At 41.2% G+C, this 22,757-nt stretch overlaps 2 protein-coding genes across 4 annotated transcripts in view; one reads left to right on the forward strand and one right to left on the reverse strand.

Annotated features, from left to right (window-relative positions):
* rhof (ras homolog family member F) overlaps window positions 1-22,757 on the reverse strand; it is a 148,484-nt gene that overhangs the window by 11,690 nt on the left and 114,037 nt on the right. For 2 of the 3 annotated variants that reach the window (XM_068055011.1, XM_068055010.1), the window contains exon 7: window positions 5,278-5,366. In XM_068055011.1, coding sequence (XP_067911112.1) covers window positions 5,278-5,366 — 89 coding nt within the window. Of the gene's footprint in view, window positions 1-5,277; window positions 5,367-12,216; window positions 12,278-22,757 lie in introns of those variants that run through there. The other variant, XM_068055013.1, reaches the window with a different exon arrangement.
* Window positions 12,792-22,757, forward strand: part of LOC137382703 (transmembrane protein 120B-like) — an 83,173-nt gene continuing 73,207 nt past the window's right edge. The window contains exons 1-2 of the mRNA XM_068055009.1: window positions 12,792-12,878; window positions 21,281-21,399. Coding sequence (XP_067911110.1) covers window positions 12,816-12,878; window positions 21,281-21,399 — 182 coding nt within the window. The 5' untranslated portion in view covers window positions 12,792-12,815. The remainder of the gene's footprint in view (window positions 12,879-21,280; window positions 21,400-22,757) is intronic.

Genomic DNA, 22,757 nt, shown 5'->3' on the forward strand with positions numbered 1-22,757 from the left:
TTTTCAATGTGCCAGTGATTTCATCTACTTACCTGTAGATGAGGACAGTCAGGCAGCAAGGTCTGCAGCCCTCGGCACCATTGCTGGCTTCCCTAGACTGCAACTAGGGGTGATTAACTGTACTCAGTTGGCCATTAGAGCTCCTTGGGAGCAGCCTGCTGTCTTTGTAAATTGCAAAGACTTCCGCTCTTTAAAAGTACAGCTGGTTTGCGACCACAGGAGAAGAATCATGCATTTCGCGCATGTTTCCCCGGGGGCTGTCACGAATCCTACATTTTGAGGAACTCCCAGCTGCCAGTAGTTCTCGAGGAACCAGCCAAAGTGGATGACTGGATCCTGGGTGACAAGGGTTACCCACTTTGTACATGGTTGACACCGGTATGTCATCCCCAAAGTGCTGCTGAAGAGAAGTACAATGTCGCTCATGCATCCACCAGAGCCATTATTGAACACACCATTGGCATGCTGAAAATGCGATTTTGTTGCCCTGACCAGTCTGGAGGGGCTCCAGTACGCGCCACAGAAGGTGTCACGAATAATCGTTATCTGCTGTACCTTGCACAACCTTACAATTAGACACAGCAACATTCTGCAGGCGAGGAACACGAGTCCTCCTCAGATGAGGATGACATTGAAGAGGGTGAGGAGGAGGACAACGATGCCACCATCGATATGAGAGACATGCAAGGGACATCAGGGAGAACCTCATGTATGCACATTTCAGCCAACAATAAGCCAAATCATCAAGGAATTTTGTGAGGAGAAGCATAACAATTCCCCACAGAAATTCCCTTTTGCATGAGGTCTTATTCATCTCTGCAATCTTAACGAAGCATTGCTACACTTTCATATGATTGGCATTTGAAATCATCCATGGGCTACGATGAATGCGACTGTACACTACTGCAAGTAGCGTTAAGTTATACCATAGAAAACAAAAGTAAGACATGACAGTATTGGAAAAAGTTATTAATCATCAATAGGAAAACAGCCATCATTGAAGAGTGAGGGCTCAAATTCCAATGAGTATGGTCATTGGACATTTCCGAGATGCTTTGCAAGCATCGTTGTATTCCTGCCATGGGCCTCCAAAATACTTCTTTGTATCCATCTGTAACCAAGCTAAACATTACCGAGAGTGGATCAAATTTTGCATGAAATAAAAAGTTTTAATACATCTTTGCAATCGTGAACATTTCTACATCACCCGTGCCACCTTCGTGCTCAAAACTGTTCCAATTTTCTTTTCCTGCCACTATGTCTCGGTGCTACCCTGACATTAGCAGCTGAGGTAAAGGCAGTCTGCTCAGTGCGCTGCCCCGTTACTGTGGATGACCGTGGCAGGCGTCTTCTGGAGGAATGGCTCCATCCTATTGGGGGTCTGCAGCAATGGTGCTTGAGTATCCCCCGTGTGCTCACCTGCTGGAGGTAAGGGAGTCAGTGAGGGGGTGGGGGTGGGGGGAGGACGAGACATTGCTTACCCTGATGGTGTCCTGAGAGCAAAGCACCGGGGCAGCTCATACGCGCTCCTCCTCCATTTGTGTGCACAATGGCACTTGCCTGTCTCCGAGGGGAAGGAGAACCTGAAGGGAGGTCCAGGTTCCTCGTTCCCCTCTTGCTTAAATGCTGCTGCATGGAGCCCATGGCAACAGCAATGGAGTGCAAGTCAGATCATATATGGCTCGTGGTCAACCAGACACCACGGAGCTCGCCAGACTCTTGACTGAGGAAGCCATACTCTCAAATGCCTGGGACATGGCAGACGTCATGGCTTGCATGGACACCTCCATGGCAGGTGCAAAGCCACGCATAACCTCAGGCATCTCCAACATATTTTCCACATGGCTTTTCTGCACATCCAGCAGACTTCTCGTAGCAACAAACAGAGGATCATCATGAGCGTGGGGCTGAGCAGGGGCCTGGTCTCCAGCAGTCCTTCGATTGTCAGAGGACCCAGCTGGTACATGCTCCCTTAGCTGCTTGGACGTGTCTGTGTTCTGCACATCAGTTTGTGACCCAGCTTCTAATCTTAAACCCCACTGTGTGGACCTATCTGCGCTGGCGGAGGTGGAAGAAGAGGCATATGACAGTGCACCCTGAGGGGCATTGGCTTCTTCCTCCCTAGAGGAGGAATCTTGGGCCATGCGGCATTCTGCGACTTGAGTACGGGCACCTGCAGTGGAAACACAAACAGGCACTTTAAGCATGGGCTTCACATGAGTTCAAACAATTTCCTTCAGATTCCACATATGGCTGCAAGAGCAGAGATGACACTTCATCCTTACAACATGTGGCTCCAGCCTTGCCATCTCCACTCAACCTGCCTCCCTCCTCTCTCGCGATCTCAAAGGCCTGCTTCTCAGCCGTGGTCAGCAGCCTGATGTCAAGGACTCCTCCTCCCATCTTAGCACGCTTGCAGTGATGTGGCTTCGTTTATCCTACAACAGACTGCAGATTTAATGACATGGCCATGATGCATTACAACCATTGCATACATACATCAACATCACTCATTCTGCATTGGCTTTCGCACGACACATCCAATCATATAAACAACGCCAATCTTCATCATTTAGTAAATGACACCAAGGCTGCTCATGCATTCCGCTGCATTCCTTGTGTACCCTCTGCCTTAAAGACACAGAGCCATGGAAGAAATCAATGGAGCAGCTTCGCCAGGACCACTTACCCTTGCTGATCTGAGCAAGTCGTTGATTCGCTTGCGGCTCTGCAGCATGTTCTAAGAGTTACCCCACAGTTTGAGACCTCCTCCATGACCTGCATTCAGGCCGCCTTGGTGAGGGGGGAGGGTCTTTGTACCCTATCTGCATGGAAGAGGACCTCCTGCCTTTCCCTGACAGCCTGGAGAAGAATCTGTAGGGAGGCATCACTGAACCGTGGGGCGGGCTGCTGCCTGTTGGCTGCCATGTCCTTCACTTTGGCTGTAGGGGAAAAAAAGATATGAAGTTGGTGGTGACTTTCACAAAATAAGGGAGGCAAAAACATTTTGATTGAAGTAAAAGCTTCAATATGAGTTAGTCTGAAGATACTTACTTGAAAGGAAGACTGCTGATCCTTGATGCTGCAAGCACAGAATGTTTTATATCTGTGGCGGTCATGGTGCTTGGGGTAGTGATGGCGGGTTCCACCAATGAAAGGCCACCCGTGTTGCGTGATCCCACGTGCTCCCGTGCCCGTCGCCCCATGGCTAATTTAAATACAAAATTTCATGGAAAACGGGATTTGCAGCGGGAGCGGAAGTTACAACAACTTCCGGTCCCGCCGTTGGGAATGCCGCAGCCCTCATAAGATTACATTGAGTCTGAACTGGATATCATGTAAGTGAATGCACAAAACACTCAAAACAAAATTGGAGAGTTAGAAGCATTAATAATGTGGAGGGTGATATAGTAACTATAGTGGAGATGTGGCTTAGATTTGAACAGGACTGGGAACTTAACATTCCTGATTATAACGTGTTTATGAGAGACAGGAAGGAAAACAACTGGGTAGGGTGGCAGTGCTTGTAAAGAATTCTATCACAGTTCTAGAACTTAAAAATGGTCTAGGGTGCTGTGTTAAGATAGAATCAATAAGAGAGTTAAGAAGTACAAAGAGTAATGGTCCAATTCCTGGCATGCATTACAGGCCACCAAACAGTGGCGATAGGTAGAGGGGGGAATCTTCAGGTAGTCTGGAGACATATACAAGAGGGTGACTTGGAATAAAGGTAATGAATAGGGGGAACACTGTTTAGAATGAATCCAGGATTGCTTCCTGGTTTCTAGTTCAACACAAGAAGATGCATTGCTTTATTTAGTGCTGGGAAGTAAAGTTAAGAAATTAACAGTAATTAGATTAGGAGAATAATTGGAAAATATTGACTACAACATAGTTCTGTTCACTGCAAGGGTAGAAAAGGATAATCATAATGAAGACTCAAAAATAAGGATGCTGGACTAGAAAAAGACAAAGTTCAGTAAGGTAAGAAGGGATCTGACCCAAATTTAACTAGATAGAAAAGTTAGCAAACAGTTTGAAGGATCGGTGGGAAATCGTTAAATGAGATTAATAGCATACAAAATAAATATATTCATATAAAGCAAAAAAAAATGCATCAAGGATTAAAGTTCCAAGGATAAATAGATTAAAACTAAATTTAAAAGAGAATCATATGATAAAATTAGGGCAATCAATATTAAAGATAATCACAAGCAATTTCGATAGGATAGTGGGAAGGTGAAAAGGGAAACTGGTAGGTTTATTCCCCCTCAAGTATTTATCCAATTCACTTTTGAAAGTTATTATTGAATCTGCTTCCAATACCCTTTCAGGCAGTGCATTCCATACTACAACAACTCACTATGTAAGAATATTTTTCCGCATGTCACCTCTGGTTCTTTAGCCAATTACCTTAAATCCCTCTCCTTTGATTACTGACCCTCCTGCCACTGGAAACAGTTTGTTCCTATTTACTCCTATCTATAACAAATCTCCACTTAACATGCTCTTCTCTAAGGATAACAACCCCAGTTTCTTTAGTCTCTCCACGTAAGTGAAGCCCTTCATTCTGGTACTATTCTAGTAAGTCTCCTTTGCATCATCTCCAAGGCCTTCATATCCTCCCTAAGGTATGGTGCCCAGAATTGGCCACAATACTTCAGCTGGGGCCTAACCAGTGTTTTGTAAAGTTTTTTAGCGTAACTTCCTTGCTTTTGTACTTTTATGCCTCTGTTCATAAAGCCAAGGGTCCCTTATGCCTTTTTATCAGCCTTCTCAACTTCTTGTGCCACCTTCAGAGGCTTGTGAATGTACACCCTCCGCTATCTCTGTTCCTGCACCACTTTTAAAATTGTAATGCTTTGTTTATACTAGCAGAGACCCGCAAAACAGTAGCGACCAAATTAGTATACTTAAGAAATTTCATCATTGCACCCTCCCTCCCATGCCATCACTGCCCCCTCCCTCTCCCCATTCTACCTTTCCCATGCAAGTCCATATACACATCAACTGCACACCCTTATCAATCCTCTCCTTTACTTCATCAAAAAACTCGATCAAGTTAGTCAAACACGATATGCCTTTAACAAAACCTTGATGGTTTTCATTTATTAACCTATATTTTTCCAAGTGCCAATTAATGTTGTCCTGACTTAAGTTTTCTAAGATAATAAAAGCAAAATTAAGTTTTCTAAGTGTTCCCCACTACTGATATTAGGCTGACTGGCCTGTAGTTGCTGGGTTTATCCCTCTCCCGCTTTTTAAATAGGGATGTACCTTTTGTCCTCTAGCACCACCTCTACCTCGAAGGAAGATGAGGAGGTTGTGGCCAGAGCCTCAGCAATTTTCATCCATCCTTCAGCAACCTAAGAATATGAAGGCAGATAAATTACTGAAGGAAATAGGAATTTTATAAGCATATAAAAATAAAAGATTTCCTTCTTTCAATTAAGAGATAGTAGCAATGCAGGAAGAAGTTTAATTGTTGTGGCATAAGTTACTTGGGTGTAAGTGTTGCATTTCCCAGAGTCCCACAGGGGTCTGTACTGCGACTGCTTCTATTCACTATGTACATCAACAATTTGGGTATAGGGCTAGAGGGAGTGGTATCCAAATTGACAGTATTAAATTAGAAGACATAGGAAATAGTTTTGAGAACCAAAGGAAGCTGTGAGGAGTTACTGACTAATGGTGGAATTGTTAAAGAATTGGTTGATGAAATTCAATGATAGTATACTCTGGTAAAAGAAATAAGGGTAATAATTCTAACTTGATTAGGACAGTTGGAAAAAGTGAAAGAACAGTGGGGTTTGGGGACTTAGGTGCACAACATTTTAAAAGCAGTACCACAAGTTGATAAGGCCATAAAAAAGTTAATATAACACAGATTTCTGTAGTAAGATGTGTCGAATGTAAAAGTTGAGGTGTAATGGTGAATCTATAATGAACCTTAATAAGACCATAGTTGGAGTACCTTTTGTACTTACACACAAAAGGAAGGATGTTGAGGCAAGAGAGGGTACAGGGGTCCGTCCTCCCCGATTGCCTGCTCCTCTTCCGTGGTTACGTTCGCGCCCGGGTGTCCCTGGAGTGGGAGTATGCGGTGTCCGCCGGTACGCTTGAGGCCTTCCGTGACCGGTGGGCACCGCAGGGACTGGAGTGCATCATCGACGCCGAGAATGGCATTTTAATTTGAGTTTTTTTGTTTATTTGATTTTAATAAAGTTATTTTTTTTTAAATGTATATAAAGGGGGCCTGAGGAATAAAAGCCCCCTCGACATGAAATATAAAAGGGGCCTGGGGTATAAAGGCCACCTTGGGAAAAAAACTGGGTTAGATACAAAAAAAAAGAGAGGGTACAGTACTGATTCACAAAGATGCTTCCAAGTAACACAACATAAACATTGAAGTTAGAAGATTGAACATAGGACGTGACTGAGTGAGTTGATAGGTGTTTAAAATTCTGAAGGGATGTGACAGAGTATATAAAAACAAATTGTTTCTTAGAAAAAAGACATTTAGATACAAGATTAAATATAAGTGGAGAAATATTTTTGCTCAGGGGGTTGTGAGGTTACAGCATAAGTGATTGAAGCAGAGACCATGTCAATATTTAAGAATAGGTTCAACCGATTGTTGAAGGAAATGGCATAGGGGAACAAAGCAAGTGGAAGCAATTATGTGGAGAATAAACACTAAAATAAAAGCCCATGAGATCCAGGGGAATGTAGCATGCTGGATACAAAATTGGCTCAGTGGCAGGAAACAAGGGTAATTGTTGACTGGTGTTTTTGCGACTGGAAGGCTATTTCCAGTGGCATTCCACAGGGCTCAGTACTAGGTTCCCTGCCTTTTGTGGTAAATATTAACAATTTGGACATAAATGATCAAGACATTTGCAGACGACACAAAAATTGGCCGTGTGGTTGACAGCAAGGAGGATAGCTGCAGACTGCAGGAAGATATCAGTGAACTGGTCAGGTGGGCAGAAAAGTGACAAATGGAATTCAAGTCAGAGAAGTGTGAGGTGATGCATTTGGGGAGGTCAAACAAGGCAAAGAATATGTAATTAATGCGAGAGGCGTAGAGGAAGTGAGGGACCTTGGAGTGAATGTCCTCAGATCCCTGAAGGTAGCAGGACAGGTCGATAAGGTGGTTAAGAAAGCATATGGAATTCTTTCCTTTATTAGCCAAGGTATAGAATATAAGATCAGAGAGGTTAAGCTGGAACTGTAAAAATCATTAGTTCGGCCACAACTTGAGTACTGTGAGCAGTTCTGGTCACTTCATTACAGAAAGGATGTAATTGCACTAGAGAAGGTACAGAGGAGATTTACGAGGACATTGCCAGGACTGGAAAATTTGCAGCTATGAGGAAAGATTGAATAGGCTGGGGTGGTTCTCCCTGGACCAGAGGAGGCTGAGGGAAGATTTGATTGAAATGTACAAAATTGTGAGGTCCCTGTATAGAGTGGATGGGAGGGCCTATTTACCTTAGGAGAGAGGTCAGTGATTAGGGGGCATAAATTTAAAGTGATTGGTAGAAAGATTAGAGGAGAGATGAGGAAAAGTTTTTTCACTTAGAGGGTGGTAGAGGTTTGGAGCTCACTGCCTGTAAGGGTAGTAGAGGCAGAAACCCTCAACTCATTTAAAAGGTGTCTGGATATGCACATCAAGTGCCGTAACCTGCAGGGCTACGGACCAAATGCTGGAAAGTGGGATTAGGCTGGGTGGCTCATTTTGTGGCCAACGCACACATGATGGGCCGTGGCCTCTTTATGTGCCATATACTTTGTATGATTCTATGATTCAATAGGTCAATGCCAGGTTTCCAGGTTATAATTTCTGTTGAACTGAATTCCTGTTCTGCGCACACATGCATTGAATCACATAGGATGTACAGCACAGAAACAGGCCATTCGGCCCAACAAGTTCATGCCACTGTTTATGCTCTACACGAGCCTCCTCCCGTCCTTCCTCATGTAGCTCTACCAGCATAACCCTCTATGCCCTTCTCCCTCAAACGCGTATGTAGCTTTCCCTTAAATATGTCTATACTATTTGCATCAGCTTCTCCGTGTTAGTGAGTTCCACATTCTCAGCACTGTCTGGATAAAGAAGTTTCTTCTGAATTTCCTATTTGATCTCTTGGTGATTATCTTCTAATGATGGTCTCACAAATGGAAACACACACACACTGTGATTAATCTATCAGAACATTTCTTAATTTTTAAAGACCTTTAATTAGGTCACCGCTCAGCCTCTTTTCAAGAGAGAAGAAACCCATCCTGTTCTTCCTTTCCTGATAGATACAACCTCACAGTTTTGGAATCATCCTTATAAATCTTTTTTGCACCCTCCCTAGTGTCTCTTTATCTTTTTTATAACACAATGGCCAGAACTGTACACAGTACTCTGTGTGGTCTCACCAAGGTTTATTTATTTATTTAGAGATACAGCACTGAAACAGGCCCTTCAGCCCACCGAGTCTGTGCCGACCAAGAACCACCCATTTATACTAACCCTACTGTAATCCCATATTCCCTACCACCTACCTACACTAGGGGCAATTTACAATGGCCAATTTACCTATCACCTGCAAGTCTTTGGCGGTGGGAGGAAACCGGAGCACCCGGCGAAAACCCACGCGGTCAAAGGGAGAACTTGCAAACTCCGCACAGGCAGTACCCAGAATTGAACCCGGGTCCCTGGAGCTGTGAGGCTGCGGTGCTAACCACTGCGCCGCCAAAATTCAATACAAGTTTCACATAACTTTCCTACTTTTCAACTCTGTCCCTCTAGAAATAAACCCTAGTGCTTGGTTTGCTTTTGGTATGGCCTTATTGATCTACATTGCAACTGTTAGTAATTAGTATATTTGTACTCCTAGATCCCTTTGCTCCTCTACCCCAAGTAGATTCTTATTTTCTAAGTAATATGCGTTCTCCTTAGTTTTCTTAAGCACAATGTCATACTTATCTATGTTGAAATCATTTGCTAATTATATGCACATTCTGCAAGTTTATTAATGTCCTCTTGTAATTTGTTGCATTCATCCTCAGTGTTAACTGAAACTTCCCAATTTGGTGTCATCCATAAATTTAGGAATTGTGTTTTTGATTCCAAAGTCTAAATCGTTAATATAAATTGTGAACAACCGTGGTCCCAGCACTGATCCTTGTGGGAACCCACTCCCTACATTCTGCCACTTTGAATAGCTATCCTTTACCCCTACTCTTTGCTGTCTGTCTTTGAGCCAGCCAGCTATCCATTCTGCTGCTTGTCCCCTGATTCTGCTGGCTGTGACTTTACTCATTAGTCTATTGTGTGGTACCTTATCAAAGTTTTTTTCGACATCCTTTACATCTACTGCATTACCCTTGTCTATTCTCTGTTATCTCATCAAAGAATTAATTGAAGATGGTCAAGCAAGACTTTCCCTTTTGAAATCCATGTTGACTATTCACTATTATACTTTTGGTTTCTAGATGGAATGCATTTGAGACAGTTTTCTAGAACTTATTTAGTAGAACTAACCAGTTCCACTTGTGTAATGAGACAGGGTTCATTTGTAATCTCACCATAAAGGATCCTATGGGGAAGAGTGATCATAATATGATAGAGTTTCACAATCGGTTTGAGAGTGACATACTTAAGTCTGAACCTAGAGTCTTAAACTTAAATAAAGCCAATTACATAGGGTATGAGGGGTGAGTTGGTTAAGGTTGATTGGGAAAAATATATTAAAGGTATGAAGGTAATTAAGCAGTGGCAAAAATTTAAAGAAATAATTCAACATTTTCAACAAAAATACATTTAATTAAGATGTAAAAACTCCACAGGAAAAGTGATCCGTCCATGGCTGACTAACGAAGTTAAAGATACTATTAGATTAAAAGAGACTATTCTTTGAGTTTGAGAAACCAGCAAAGGACGACCAAAAAATTGATTATTAGGGACAATATAGAATGAGAGTAAACTATCAAGAAATATAAAAAGAGATTGCAAGAGCTTATACAAGTATGTAAAAAGAGTAGCACAAGGAAACATTGGTCCTTAGAGGCTGAGGCAAAAGAAATTAGAATGTGGAATAAAGGAACGCGCAGAAGTGTTACAGATATTTTGTATCTGTCTTCACAGTAGAAGGTAAAAAAAAAATTGTGGAGACCTAATGGGCCAATGAGAGTGAGGAACTTAAAGCAATTAAAATAGGTAGGGAATATGGGATTAATGCAGGATTAGTATAAATGGGTGGTTGATGGTCGGCACAAACAGGCCGAAGAGCCTGTTTCTGTGCTGTATCTCTCTATGACTCTCTCTATGAGTAGAGAAAACATACTAGAGAAACTAATGGGACAAAAAGCCGACAGATCTCCTGAACTTTTCCCTTATGCTTTTATTCATCCATAGTATTTCTTTAATGTTTAGTGTGTTCTTTTTTAGTGAAATGTATTTTTATGGACTCATTTGAAAACTCTTTTAAATGTTTCCCAATCCTATTCTACATCATTGTTTGCCAGTATTATTATGCATTTTATTTTCCCAAGTTATATTCTCAGCCCTTCAAAGTCGGCTTTTCTCCAATCATTTACCTTGGTCTTCGTCATGCTTATGTCCTTCTCAATTATTATCCTAAACCATAACATCTTATGATCACTATTGCCTACTTTTACTTTGCTTAATCTACTCTGGTTCATTTGCCTCCACTAGGTCCAGTAGCGAATCCTTTCTTGTTGGGATTCTTACATACTGGATTGGAAAGGAGTCTTGTCTTGTGCACATTGTAGAATCTCTATCCCTTTATCCCATTTACCTATCTCTTCTGGCCAATTAATTTTGAGGTAGTTGAAATTCCACATGCTGATTGTTCTATGTTGGTTACTCATTTCCCTAATTTGTTTGTATATTTCTTCCTGCATCTCCCTTCCATTGTTAGGTGGTCTGCAGATTACCCCTATTAGTGTGATTGATCATTTTTTACCTCTTATCTTTAACCACACAGCTTCTATTTCTGTCTTACTGATGGCTGCGTTAATTTTTTCTACTGCCGTTATGTTGTCTCTAATTAACACCACTACTTCACCTCACTCTTTTCCCACTCTATCTTTCTAAATATGTTATACCCTGCAAAATTTAATTCCCAGTCCTGAAATTTCTGTAGACATGTCTCAGTAATCCCGACTATATCTGTTTCCTTGTTTTACTATAGACACTGCATACATTGCTGTACAGTTTAACACATTTTTAATAGCAATCCCTGTCACTTTATTTTTAACCATTTTTACACTCTTCTGTAACTACTTCTTCCCTACATTTATGTCCTCCCTTAATTTAGTCTGTCCCATTCTCCGTTCCTCTTTCATTTACATTTAAGCTTGTGTCATTTCTTGTAGATCCCTGACACTGCTTTATTAGTTTAAAGCCTTTGCGACCTCTTTATTTACTCTTTACACTGTGACACTGATCACCTTTCGGTTCAGGTGGAGCCTGTCCTATCCCGTACTGGTACCAGAACCCCATAAAAATTAATTCCTCATTCCCACACTAGCCCTCTATCTATGGGTTATCTTGCCTGATCTGTCTATCTTTATGCCAGTTTTCACATGGCTGGGGCAATAATTCAGAGATTATTATTTGGGCAGCACAGTGGTGCAGTGGTTAGCACCGCAGCCTCACAGCTCCAGCGACCCGGGTTCGGTTCTGGGTACTGCCTGTGTGGAGTTTGCAAGTTCTCCCTGTGACCCGGTTTCCTCCGGGTGCTCCGGTTTCCTCCCACACGCCAAAGACTTGCGGGTTGATAGGTAAATTGGCCCTAGTGTAGGTAGGTGGTAGGAGAATTGAGGGAAGGTGGGGACGGGAGAGGGAAATGGGATTAATGTAGGATTAGTATAAATGGGTGGTTGATGGTCGGCGTGGACTCGGTGGGCCTAAGGGCCTATTTCGTTGCTGTATCTCTCTATGACTCTAACCTTGAGGCTTTGCTTTTTAATATAGCTCCTAAATCCTGATACTCCCTCAGCAGGACCTCCTCCCTGTTCCTATCTATGTTGTTTGTTCCAACGTGGACCGAGACAAAGACGATGGATGCAGCCCCCTCTCCCTCTTCTCCGATTACTCTCCACCTCTCTCGAGATATCCCGTACCCTGGAACCAGGCAACTTGTTTTTAGTTAAAGTGCGCCACTGGATTTTAAAAGGAAGCTTAAAGGTGCCTACCTTATAAATGACAACTGTTTGATTTTTAAAATAAAAATCTTACTTCATCTTGTCTTGTGACCTGTGGGACATTAATTGTTGAAGTTTCAATGAATTTTCACCAAGAGCAAATACTTGCACTCAAGCCATTACTGCAGCCTGTTGTGCTGCCAGTAATTTACCCCCTGTCCTGTCTTGTGTGGCTGGAATAAAGCAGCCAGCCTGCAGGAGAGGGACCCAGCAGTCTCCTGCCCTGCTCTGCGTGACTGGAATAAAGCAGCCAGCCTGCAGGAGAGGGACCCAGCAGTCTCCTGCCCTGCTCTGCGTGGCTGGAATTAAAGCAGCCAGCCTGCAGGAGAGGGACCCAGCAGCGTCCTGCCCTGTGTGACTGGAATAAAGCAGCCAGCCTGCAGGAGAGGGACCCAGCAGCGTCCTGCCCTGTGTGACTGGAATAAAGCAGCCAGCCTGCAGGAAAGGGACCCAGCAGTCTCCTGCCCTGCTCTGCGTGGCTGGAATTAAAGCAGAAGAGGGACCCAGCAGCTGCTGCAGTGGGTTGGTGACGTCACGGCGGTTTCCCAGCAGTCCCGGCGCATCGCATGTAGTGCGGAGCCGGGTGGACAATGTCACTGCTGCGGTGCCAGGCTGAATGGGAAGAGTTGGATAAAGAATTCAATCAGCTACAGGTAACTGGTAGCGCCTGGCCCCACGGGGGAGAGGCAATTAATTTTGCTCGGTGACTTCGTCGTCGGTGCTTTTGAATTTGGGTTTAATTTTATGAAGCAGCTCTAGGTGTTCGTGTTACACTGGAATTGGGGTTGGGGGGCCCTTTGTCTCTGTCTTAGTGTTGGAAAAAGGCCCAAGACTTTAGGTAGCAGCTTTCAGCAAGGTCTAGACAGGAAGGCTCTTATCGATCAAATAACCGTTTGGATTTTTTAAAAATGTCACTTTTGAACTATGTTGTTATAAATCTGTGCTTGTTCTAATCAGCTGATGCAGTGTGCTGGATCTCCTGTACTATTTGATTTTGCTGAGGTTATTGTACTGCAAATTCATTTCATTACCAGCACATCATTTCTATGCAGTGTCATTATATACACGAACATATAGATTAACATTTAAGGGCATCAATGAGATGTAAAAAGGTAGGCCTTTTCATTTTGTCAGGATATGTCGCCGTCAGTGACACTAAATGCTGCTTTTGAAAGTCTGGGTTGTGATTAAAATGTTTATAATCCGTTAACAGGCGATGTTGAGGAAATATTGAATCCTAGCATTTGGGTACGGTGTCAAGCAGTGAGCATATTTTAAATCTGTGTTCTTAATAACCATAATAAAGATAAATGTAAACTGTAAAGCATGTTTTTAATTAAAAGTTAGCTGAAATTGTGTATGTTTTTTGTGGTACAGCTTTTAAGGTGTGATACAGAATTTCCTTGCTTATTAATTAGAGCCTAAAATTGACCTAGGTTTTGAAAACAATCCCTAGAATATCCTGACTAATGTGATGCTCTTCAGAAGGCAGTTGGAATCATGTTTAACAGAGTAATATTGAAGTTCCTTAGCAGTACAATTGCAATGCTGTACCATGACATCACATAATCTTGCAAGATGCTGTTTTGTGAAAGCACAATAGACTAGTTTTAGTGGATAAATGTAGTGAAGATGTAGTTTTAGCTACAGAAACCAGAAAGTCCTGCCCTTTGGTAAGTTAATTGCTCTAGGCTTGGGCAGAGTTTGGAGTGCTACAGTTGCACTTTCAAGAGGAAAATCAGGCAGGGCTCCCACTCTGAATTACTGCCCATTTGACCCCAAGGGAAAGCATGCATGTTTGCACTTCAAGTGGGGAGAGAATCAGTTTTGCTACCCGCTATGATCAGTTGGCCTGTTGGACTCATTTACTGGGCTCACACATAAAGCAGAACTGTTCAGATGTGGAACTATACAACAGCACCCACCGGAGAGGAGAAATTTAGAAAATAAGCTATTGGATGTTCAATTGAAACAGTTTCATTTGTTTGCACATCATTGAATTTCACATTCTGTGCATGAACAGAAGTAATGTTTCATTTTGTGTCTATTTATTAAATTAGTTATGAGCCAGTAAATGTCATCATACTTAATTGCTGAGAATGTTCTGTAAAAGTTGCAGATCAAGTGAACTGAACTAAAACTACTGTACATGTGCTATGGACACCATTGCTTCCAAATGAGGCATTTTACAGAGTAGCACGATGTGAAAGTGGTTCCAGATTTTTATTCATGTACATCCAAAATACATTTCAGAATCTGCTCATGTGATAATGGCCATATCATGTAGAAAGAAGCAAAATTTGATCTGACTGACCCCTGTTCAATAATTCAAGTATTTTTATCAATTGAGATATTTTTCAGGCTATAATCCAAAGTCCATTAGTACGAAGGGATCTTCCTTGTAATTGCTGACGGCAGGTGAAATTTTAATTACCTCTGGATATCTGACTCATTGCTATCTTTCTACATTTGATAGTCCCAAACATGCCTCCTTAAAGCCTGAAGTTGTCCTCTGTTTCTGAAAATGTATTTAATTCCAGCAATATTTAAAACCCTTGACTGACATCATATGGTATTTGAATGTTTTGCAAGGACCATTTAGCATCATAAATATTCATAAATGTATTAAAGGACTGCTGTAACCTGAAAACGCAGGGACTCCGAACACACCACTAATTTCTATAATCCTAATCAGTAATGCTGTATAAGGACATTCAAATGTCAACAAACTATTTTGTGATGCAGTATGTATGTGTGTATCCTAAAGAGCAAATCTCTTTGAATTGCCCTGATCCAAGTTCTCTAAATGTGTGTAACAAGTAAGGGAGACCAGAGCTTGGCAAAGCAACTTGAACACAGTATGACATAGCTGTTGGATGGGGGCAGGGGAAGTGTGAGGAATCTACTTTTTAAATGTTAGACATTCAATGAATTTTTTTGACATGGAGCAGGAGGAAGAGAAAAGCAAATGTGATAGGCTACAAGACAGCTGTGTTCTATCCTGGTAACTACTAAATCAAATTAACTGCAGTTGAAATTGCAATACATCAGGTGTTTAAATAATTATTGAGTCTTCATGCATGTGACTTATTATTAGACTTGCCTATATGATGCCAAAGTGAAAGAAGAGTCAGTTGACTTTTTGCCCTCCTACCCTCTCTCACACGGGCACGCTCGCATTCCCAGCAAAAAATATGTCATGGCAGCTGCTTGCCAATTTCTAATGGGAAGTAAGCATAAATTATTTATTTTGACTTTTCTGGCAGATATTTTAATATATTCCAAGTTTCACTTATTTGGGGCGTGTAGGATTTTCTTCAATCTAACTCATAGAATTATTCTGTCTACAAAAATGATGAGAAAAACAAGCAGTGAAGAATAGAATTTACTGTTGGAGGATTAAGTTTAAATCTTGTGTAGTCAAATATATTAATTCTTATGTTCAATGTCTGTTTCCATTCATAGTGCATTTCTTAAAAGTATTAAAACTCCCTGCACCTTTGCCTTGCAGTGTTATTTAGCTTTCAAATTCCTGGCAAGTCTGAAGTACAGCTCTGTTAAAGTCACCATGTATTTTTTTTCTTATTTGTTGTCAATGTTCTTAGGGTGCATGCCACTAGCAGTGTAGTTGCAGTAAAAGTAATGCATTTTTAAAAATTAATTTATGGGATGTGGGAATCACAAGCAAGGCCAGCATTTATTGCCCTTGAGAAAATGGAGGTGAGCTGCCTTCTTAAACCGCTATGTGGTGCTGGTGATCCCACAGTGCTGTTAGGTAGGGAGTTCCAGGATTTTGACCCAGTGACCATGAAAGAATGGCAATATATTTTCCAGTCAGGATGGTGATCTCTGAGCTGGTGGTGTTCCTATGCACCTGCTGCCCTTGTGCTTCTAGATGGCAGATATGGGTTTGGGAAGTGCTGTTGAATTAGCAAGTTACTGCAGTGCATCTTGTAGATGATACACTCTGCAGACAAGGTGTGTCAGTGGTGGTGTCAGTGAAGGTTTAAGATAGTGAATATGATGCCAATCAAGCGGGCTGCTTTGTTCTGAAGACTTGAGCTTCTTGAGTGTTGTTGGAGCTGCACTAATCCAGGCAAATGGAGAGTATTCTATCACAATCCTAACTTGTGCCTTGTAGATCGTGGGAAATTAGGAGGTGAGTTACTTCAGAATACCCAGCCTCTGACCTGCTCTAGTAGCCACTGTATTTATTTATATAGCAAGTCCAGTTAAGTTTCTAGTCAAGGAATGTTGGTGGTGGGGGATTTGACAATGGTGATGGCATTAAATGTCGAGGGAAGGTGGTAAGGCTCTCTCCTATTGAAGATGGTCATTGCCTGGCACTTGTTTGGTGTGAATGTTACTTGCTGCTTATCAGTCCAAGCCTGAATGTTGACTTGTTGCATGTGGGCACAGACTGTTTTGTTGTCTGAGGAGTTGGAGAATGGAGTTGAACCCTGTATACATCAATGAACGTCTCCACTCTGACTATATGATGGAGGGAATGACGTTGTTGAAGCAGCTGAAGATGGTTAGGCTGAGGATACTGCCCTGTGGAACTTCTGCTGGAATATCCTGCGGCTGAGATTAGTGGTCTCCAAAAATCACTACCATCTTCCTTTGTGCTAGGTATGACTCCAGCCAGTGAAGAGGTTTCCATTGGTTCCCATTGACTTCAATTTTACAAGGGCTCCTTAATGCCACATTTGACATATTTTACACTCAAAAAGATTATGATCTGCCCCAATTAGCTGGTGGAATGATCAAGCTTCCATTAAGTGTATGCTTTAAATGTCCTTCAAAGATAGTTTTGTCTGTTTCATGGTAATGTAATGTATTGGTACATTAATGCACTGAACTATGAAATACAAGGATGAGTTTCAGGACACTGATAGCTAAAGATTTCCTGATTAGAGCAGGCCTCTGGATCTTCCCCATAGTGATGAAAAGTTGGCCTGATTATCTGCCATGGCTAAGAAATGTGGATTCTAGAGCATGAAGAGGGATGTGACAAAGGCCTTGTTTCACACCCAGGTATGATTCAGTATAATATGTAAAATATTAAAATTAGGGAAATGTTAAGTACTGAAATAATAAATTATAAAATATAAAAAGTCCATGGTAAGAGACTAGTGCTATGTTGATTACCACTACTTTTATTGGATCTGAGTTTGTATCTAGCCCAGATTCCTTTTACTATTTAATCTTGGAAATCGGAAATACTAAAAATTTATTACCCTTCCTTAGGTTTACCTCTTGGTTAAGGGTTAGAAAACAAATGTACAATTGGATGACTTGCTTGAGGTATTGAGAGGCAACTATCTACTGGGGACTGGTGTTACTTGTGAGCCTAACCAGATAGAAGTGGCAGATTTCCTTCCCCGTAGAACCATGGTGAATCAGTTCAGTTTTTATCACCGTCTGGCTGCTTTCATGGTTAAATATTCTGGGGCCAGCCCAATCATTACCAGATTTACACAATTCAATTTTTCAATGTTCTATGGTGAATTTTGATGTTGTGACCTCTTGCCAGTTCATTACTCTTACCGCTATGCCACTGTATCCATTGCATTTGTATTTTTTTTTATTTGTTCGTGGGATTTGGGCTTTGCTGGCTATGCCAGCAATTATTGCCCTTAACTAATTGCCCTTGAGAGGGTGGTGGTGAAATGCTTTCCTGAACCGCTGCAGTCCTTGGGACGTCGATACACCAACAGGGCTATTAGGAAGGGAGTTCCAGAATTTTGACCCAGCGACAGTGAAGGAACGGCGATGTGGTTCCAGGTCAGGATGATGTATGGCTTGGAGGTGGTGGTGTTCCAATGCATCTGCTGCCCTTGTCCTTCTAGGTGGTAGAGTTCGCGGGTTTGGAAGGTGCTGTCGAAGGAGCCTTGGGGAGTGCTGCAGGGCATCTTGTCGATGGTACACACTGCTACCACTGTGCGTGAGTGTTGAAGGTGGTGCGTGAGGTGCCAGTCAATTGGGCTGCTTTGTCCTGGATGGTGTCGAGCTTCTTGAATGTTTTTGGAGCTGCACTAATCCAGGCAATTGGAGAATATTCCATCACACACCTAACTTGTGCCTTGTAGGTGGTGGCCTGGCATTGGGGAGACAGGAGGTGAGGTACTCACTGCAGAATTCCTAGCCTCTGACCTGCTCTTGTAGCCACAGCATTTATGTGGTTGGTCCAGTTCAGTTTCTGGTCAATGGTAACCCCCAGGATGTTGATAGTGGGGAATTCCGCAGTGGTAATGCTATTGATCATCAAGGGGAAATGGTTAGATTCTCTTTTGTTTGAGATGGTCATTGCCTGGCACTTGTGTGGCATGAATATTACTTGCCACTTATCAGCCCAAGCCTGGATGTTGTCCATGTCTTGCTGTATATAGACATGGGCTGCTTCAGTATATGAGGGATCGCGAATGGTTCTGAACATTGTGTAATCATCAGCGAACATCCCCACTTCTGACTTTATGAAGGAGGGAAGGTCATTGATGAAGCAGCTGAAGATGGTTAGGCTACAAGATAGCTACAAGAATGGGTTTTGGCAGCCTGGTGGTTGGAACACACAGTGTCCCACAATTTGGCAATAAACTGATAGTCTTGATTATAATGCTGGACAGGGAAATGGAAGTAGAAGCAGCTTTTTTTTTCTAATAATGTATTATGGTAAAGCTACGTTACTGGGACAGAGTAGAGGATACCCTATTTGTATCCATTCCAGCTACATCTGCTGAGGGAGTGGTCACTGCTGACAGTGAGTGACAAAAGTGAAAAGTAACCAACTCCCTTTTGATATGCATAAAAATTCACTAAAAAAAAATGTAGGTTTCATGACATCTCCAAAGAAAATTATATCAGCGTAGGGTCTACAGTATATGTGGAACTATTGTCTTTGAAAGGTAAATATTGTACTGGCTTCCTGGCATGTACATTTCTGTATTTTTTTTGAAGACCTAGTCTGTAATTAGCTTTCTAAAATGTTATCACACTGATTATCCTATCCTTTGTTACAGGGTTAAGTGTTGTACAGTGAGAGGAAGAATAAAGATGATTAGTTGAAGTGTTTACACTAGATCAGTTTAATGCCAATGAATGTTGTGCCAGTTTTTGAAATTCTAAGTTACTCAATTTGTATTGTTTGTGATGTACTACATCAAAGTAGTATTTATCTGAAATAGATTCCTTTTCAAAGGGTGTGCAATATTGTGACAAATATTGCTGTGCTGTTAATAACTATTCATTGATTATAATCTGGGACACTAAATAATTATTTTTAGAATTCTTAATTTTCATAGCAAATATTGTTTGCTATGTATATTGGCACTCATATTTCTCCGCTTAGTTTTCACTAAAGCAGTGTTGTCCAATATGTTGACCACTAGCTACATGTTGTTAATTGAGAGTCGAGATATGGCTCATTAAAAATTTAATTAGTAATAGGCACTGTCATTGGGAATGAGATCTCTACTCAACTCCACACAGCTTACGCATGTGTACTTCAACTTTTTTGTGCACTTGTTGGTAAAATGATAAAATAAAAAGATGAATGTGCAAGTGTATTTTGATTTATTGTGTACTTTTTGGTTACTGCTTGTTATCTGCTAAAATCATGTGTAGTATGGGTGTAAAAGTAGGACTTCAGCACCATGGAAACACCAGCAACAGTTTATGGAGAGGAGACCTGTCGTCATGGTTAGCTGAAACAATCAGAATAGCCACGCCAGGCCAGCAGAAGAAAGCAAACTGAACAAGTAACTAACAGCTGAAACAGGGCACTTTAAGGTAAAGGGCAAGCATCTTGGAGGGAAGCAGAGTTGGGTCTAGCACATCTCAGTAAGCACTCTGATGAAGTCAAAAAAACCTGGAAGTTGAAAAGATTTGCTGGCTGATTCATGCCAGAATTCCAAACTTTTTTTTGTAAGACAGTGAAGTTTTGCACTGAATGGTGATGTATATTTATTCAACAAACATACATGTGAAGTGCATTTATTTGTATTGTATGTAGGGTGTTTTCTACCAAAGTCAGTGCATGTGATTACAGCTGTGTTGCCATAGCCACACCTGTGGCTAGGTAGTGCATTGTTGTCCAATAGAAAATCACGAAAGGAAAATGTTGCTTCTTTTAAAACGTGTCCTCTAAAGATGATAATTCACTCCCCTGTCCCCCCACCCAAAAATGAAGTTAATGTTTATACAATTCAGCTGATGACTTCACATTTTGATGGTAATGGGCTAGGGTTTTTGTAATGCCTGACACATTTCCCTGTACCTGCATCCATAATAGTTTTGATATGCCTTAACCAGGAGTTTAAATCAGAGCGCAGCTGCCACAAGTGTCCAGCATTAACTGGACAGGTAGTGGGTTTATATGGGACTCTGGTGTTTTTGCCTATATGCCTATTTTAATGATGCTACATGGAAAGAAACTGCAGAGAAAACCCTGTTCTGTCGGAGATATAGGGAAAAACTTAAAACAAAAAATTAAATATGAAATTGGTCTAGTGATTGTCATAAATGCTTCATGATCACATGGTGGCTTGATGGAGTTACAGCACGACTTGACGTTTCAACAAAACACTTGTAAAAGTTAAGGGTTCTGTAAGTTACTGGATGCTGCCTTGATTTAGCACAGTGGCAAAGTAAAGCTAACTGGTTAACTAAATAAGGGGTTCTTTTTAAAACTTGAACGGGTCAACCACTACCTTTAGTGAAAGGAGTGTAAGTGGGAAGGAAGTCTCTTTGGTGGCGGGGGAGGGGGGTGGGGTGGGTTGGTAATGGGAGGAAGTCTAGTGTGTCTTACATCGTTCATTTCAGTCAGTTTATTTTTATTCTTGCATCTTGAGATCATAAAAACATAAAGATGTGACCTATACACCAGATTTTACTGAACGTCTTAAGACGATCAGTTAAAATCTGTTCCCTTTTCTTGTTTTAAAAAAAAAAGCCTTGCAATTACATTTTCTTCCTTTTGTGTGTTTTTTTTCCTTTTGCTTTCTGTATAGAAACAACAAATCTATAGAATCTCTAATTTTATCTTTGTCTATTGTAGGAAACACACAAAGTGTATAGACAAAAGCTCGATGAACTTACAAACCTTCAGACTATATGTAGCAATTCTATAAGTAAACAAAAAAGAAGGATAAAAGACCTCGCCTACAATCTGCGAAGGTAAATTAATGACAAGTACTTGCAATTGCATTTCAATACTGCTTTGTAAAGGAAATTGTAATAATCATTATTCTCCACTGAAAATTCAAACTTCATTGCAGCAACAAATACAGTTTGACTAGATCCAATTGTTTTCATTGGCTGATCTTGGAAAAATAACAGTATTATTGATGTACAAATCTGCCAGCAAATTCAGGGGATTAAGAGATATGGTGTGAGTTACAAATCTCCAGAACTTGGTCAGTTTATGGCTCTCTACCATTTGCATCACACGAATGGCATTTCACCCATAGCCTCCCTGTTGTTTTTAAGAATTTGGTGGATTCGCACATTAATTGCCCATTAAATTAGCTGCAGCATGCTAAGTCTGGCAATTAACACAAGTACCATTTTAGCAATGACAAAATTGTCAATGCAATGCCAATCAACCTCTCTGGCCCTGAAAGGAAGCAATTTAAAGTGTTCAATCTCATTACTGTATATTGTAAACGATTGAATTTAAAACATCTTAAATTTTTGACTTTTTCTCTATCTCTCTTAATCCAATCTTTCCCCTCTTTTTTTCTGTACCTGATTTGAGACACTCACTCATTCATTCACCACCACTCATCCCCAGCCTCTGAAGTTCTGGTTTCTTTCTCAATCATTAAATATCATTGTTTAAAGAGATACTCTGGTCTCATTATGAGGCCCCAGATTCCCCAAAGCGTTCACCACACAGTTATAAGCTTGCACTTCAAGCAAGTTATGACGCAAAAATGTTTTGAGCTGAAGGGAATGGGGGAAAAGTCTAAATGGCATACACTGCAAAATGCCATGCTCCATCAAGAACCAGTCCATTGCATGTCCCTGCCCAGTCTGTGCAAGCCCACCCAGACATATCTTTCTCTCAAACATTTTTATGTCTTTTAGCAAGACCTTTGAAGATTTGACCAATTTCATCAGACATAACATTTTAAAACAGTGTTTTGTGTTAAACTCCAGAAAGCTTATTATAGAAGGATAAGGCTGGAGCCTATATTTACTCAGTTTCACATTCATTGCGCAGAGTAAAAGGATTATAAACATGTAGCTCTACACAGAAATCCCTGTCCCAGTGAGTGTGTGCTTTTAAGTGCTCAAGTAAAACCCCAATTAACTTCCTTTACCTGCATATTAACACAACTAACAGCCCTTCTTTCTTTTACAATACAACTTAGATTAACCTGCTCAAAGAATATTTCAAAATAAATCAATTAATTATTCCATATTGGGCACAGTTGGTTTTTAACATTGTGAGATGCCCTTCATCCAGCACCTCCAACAATTTCTTGGCACTCGCATTTCTCTTTGTGAAACAATCGGATAGCTGATGACTT

Source organism: Heterodontus francisci, chromosome 23 (assembly GCF_036365525.1).
Source record: "Heterodontus francisci isolate sHetFra1 chromosome 23, sHetFra1.hap1, whole genome shotgun sequence".
Classification (NCBI taxonomy): domain Eukaryota; kingdom Metazoa; phylum Chordata; class Chondrichthyes; order Heterodontiformes; family Heterodontidae; genus Heterodontus; species Heterodontus francisci.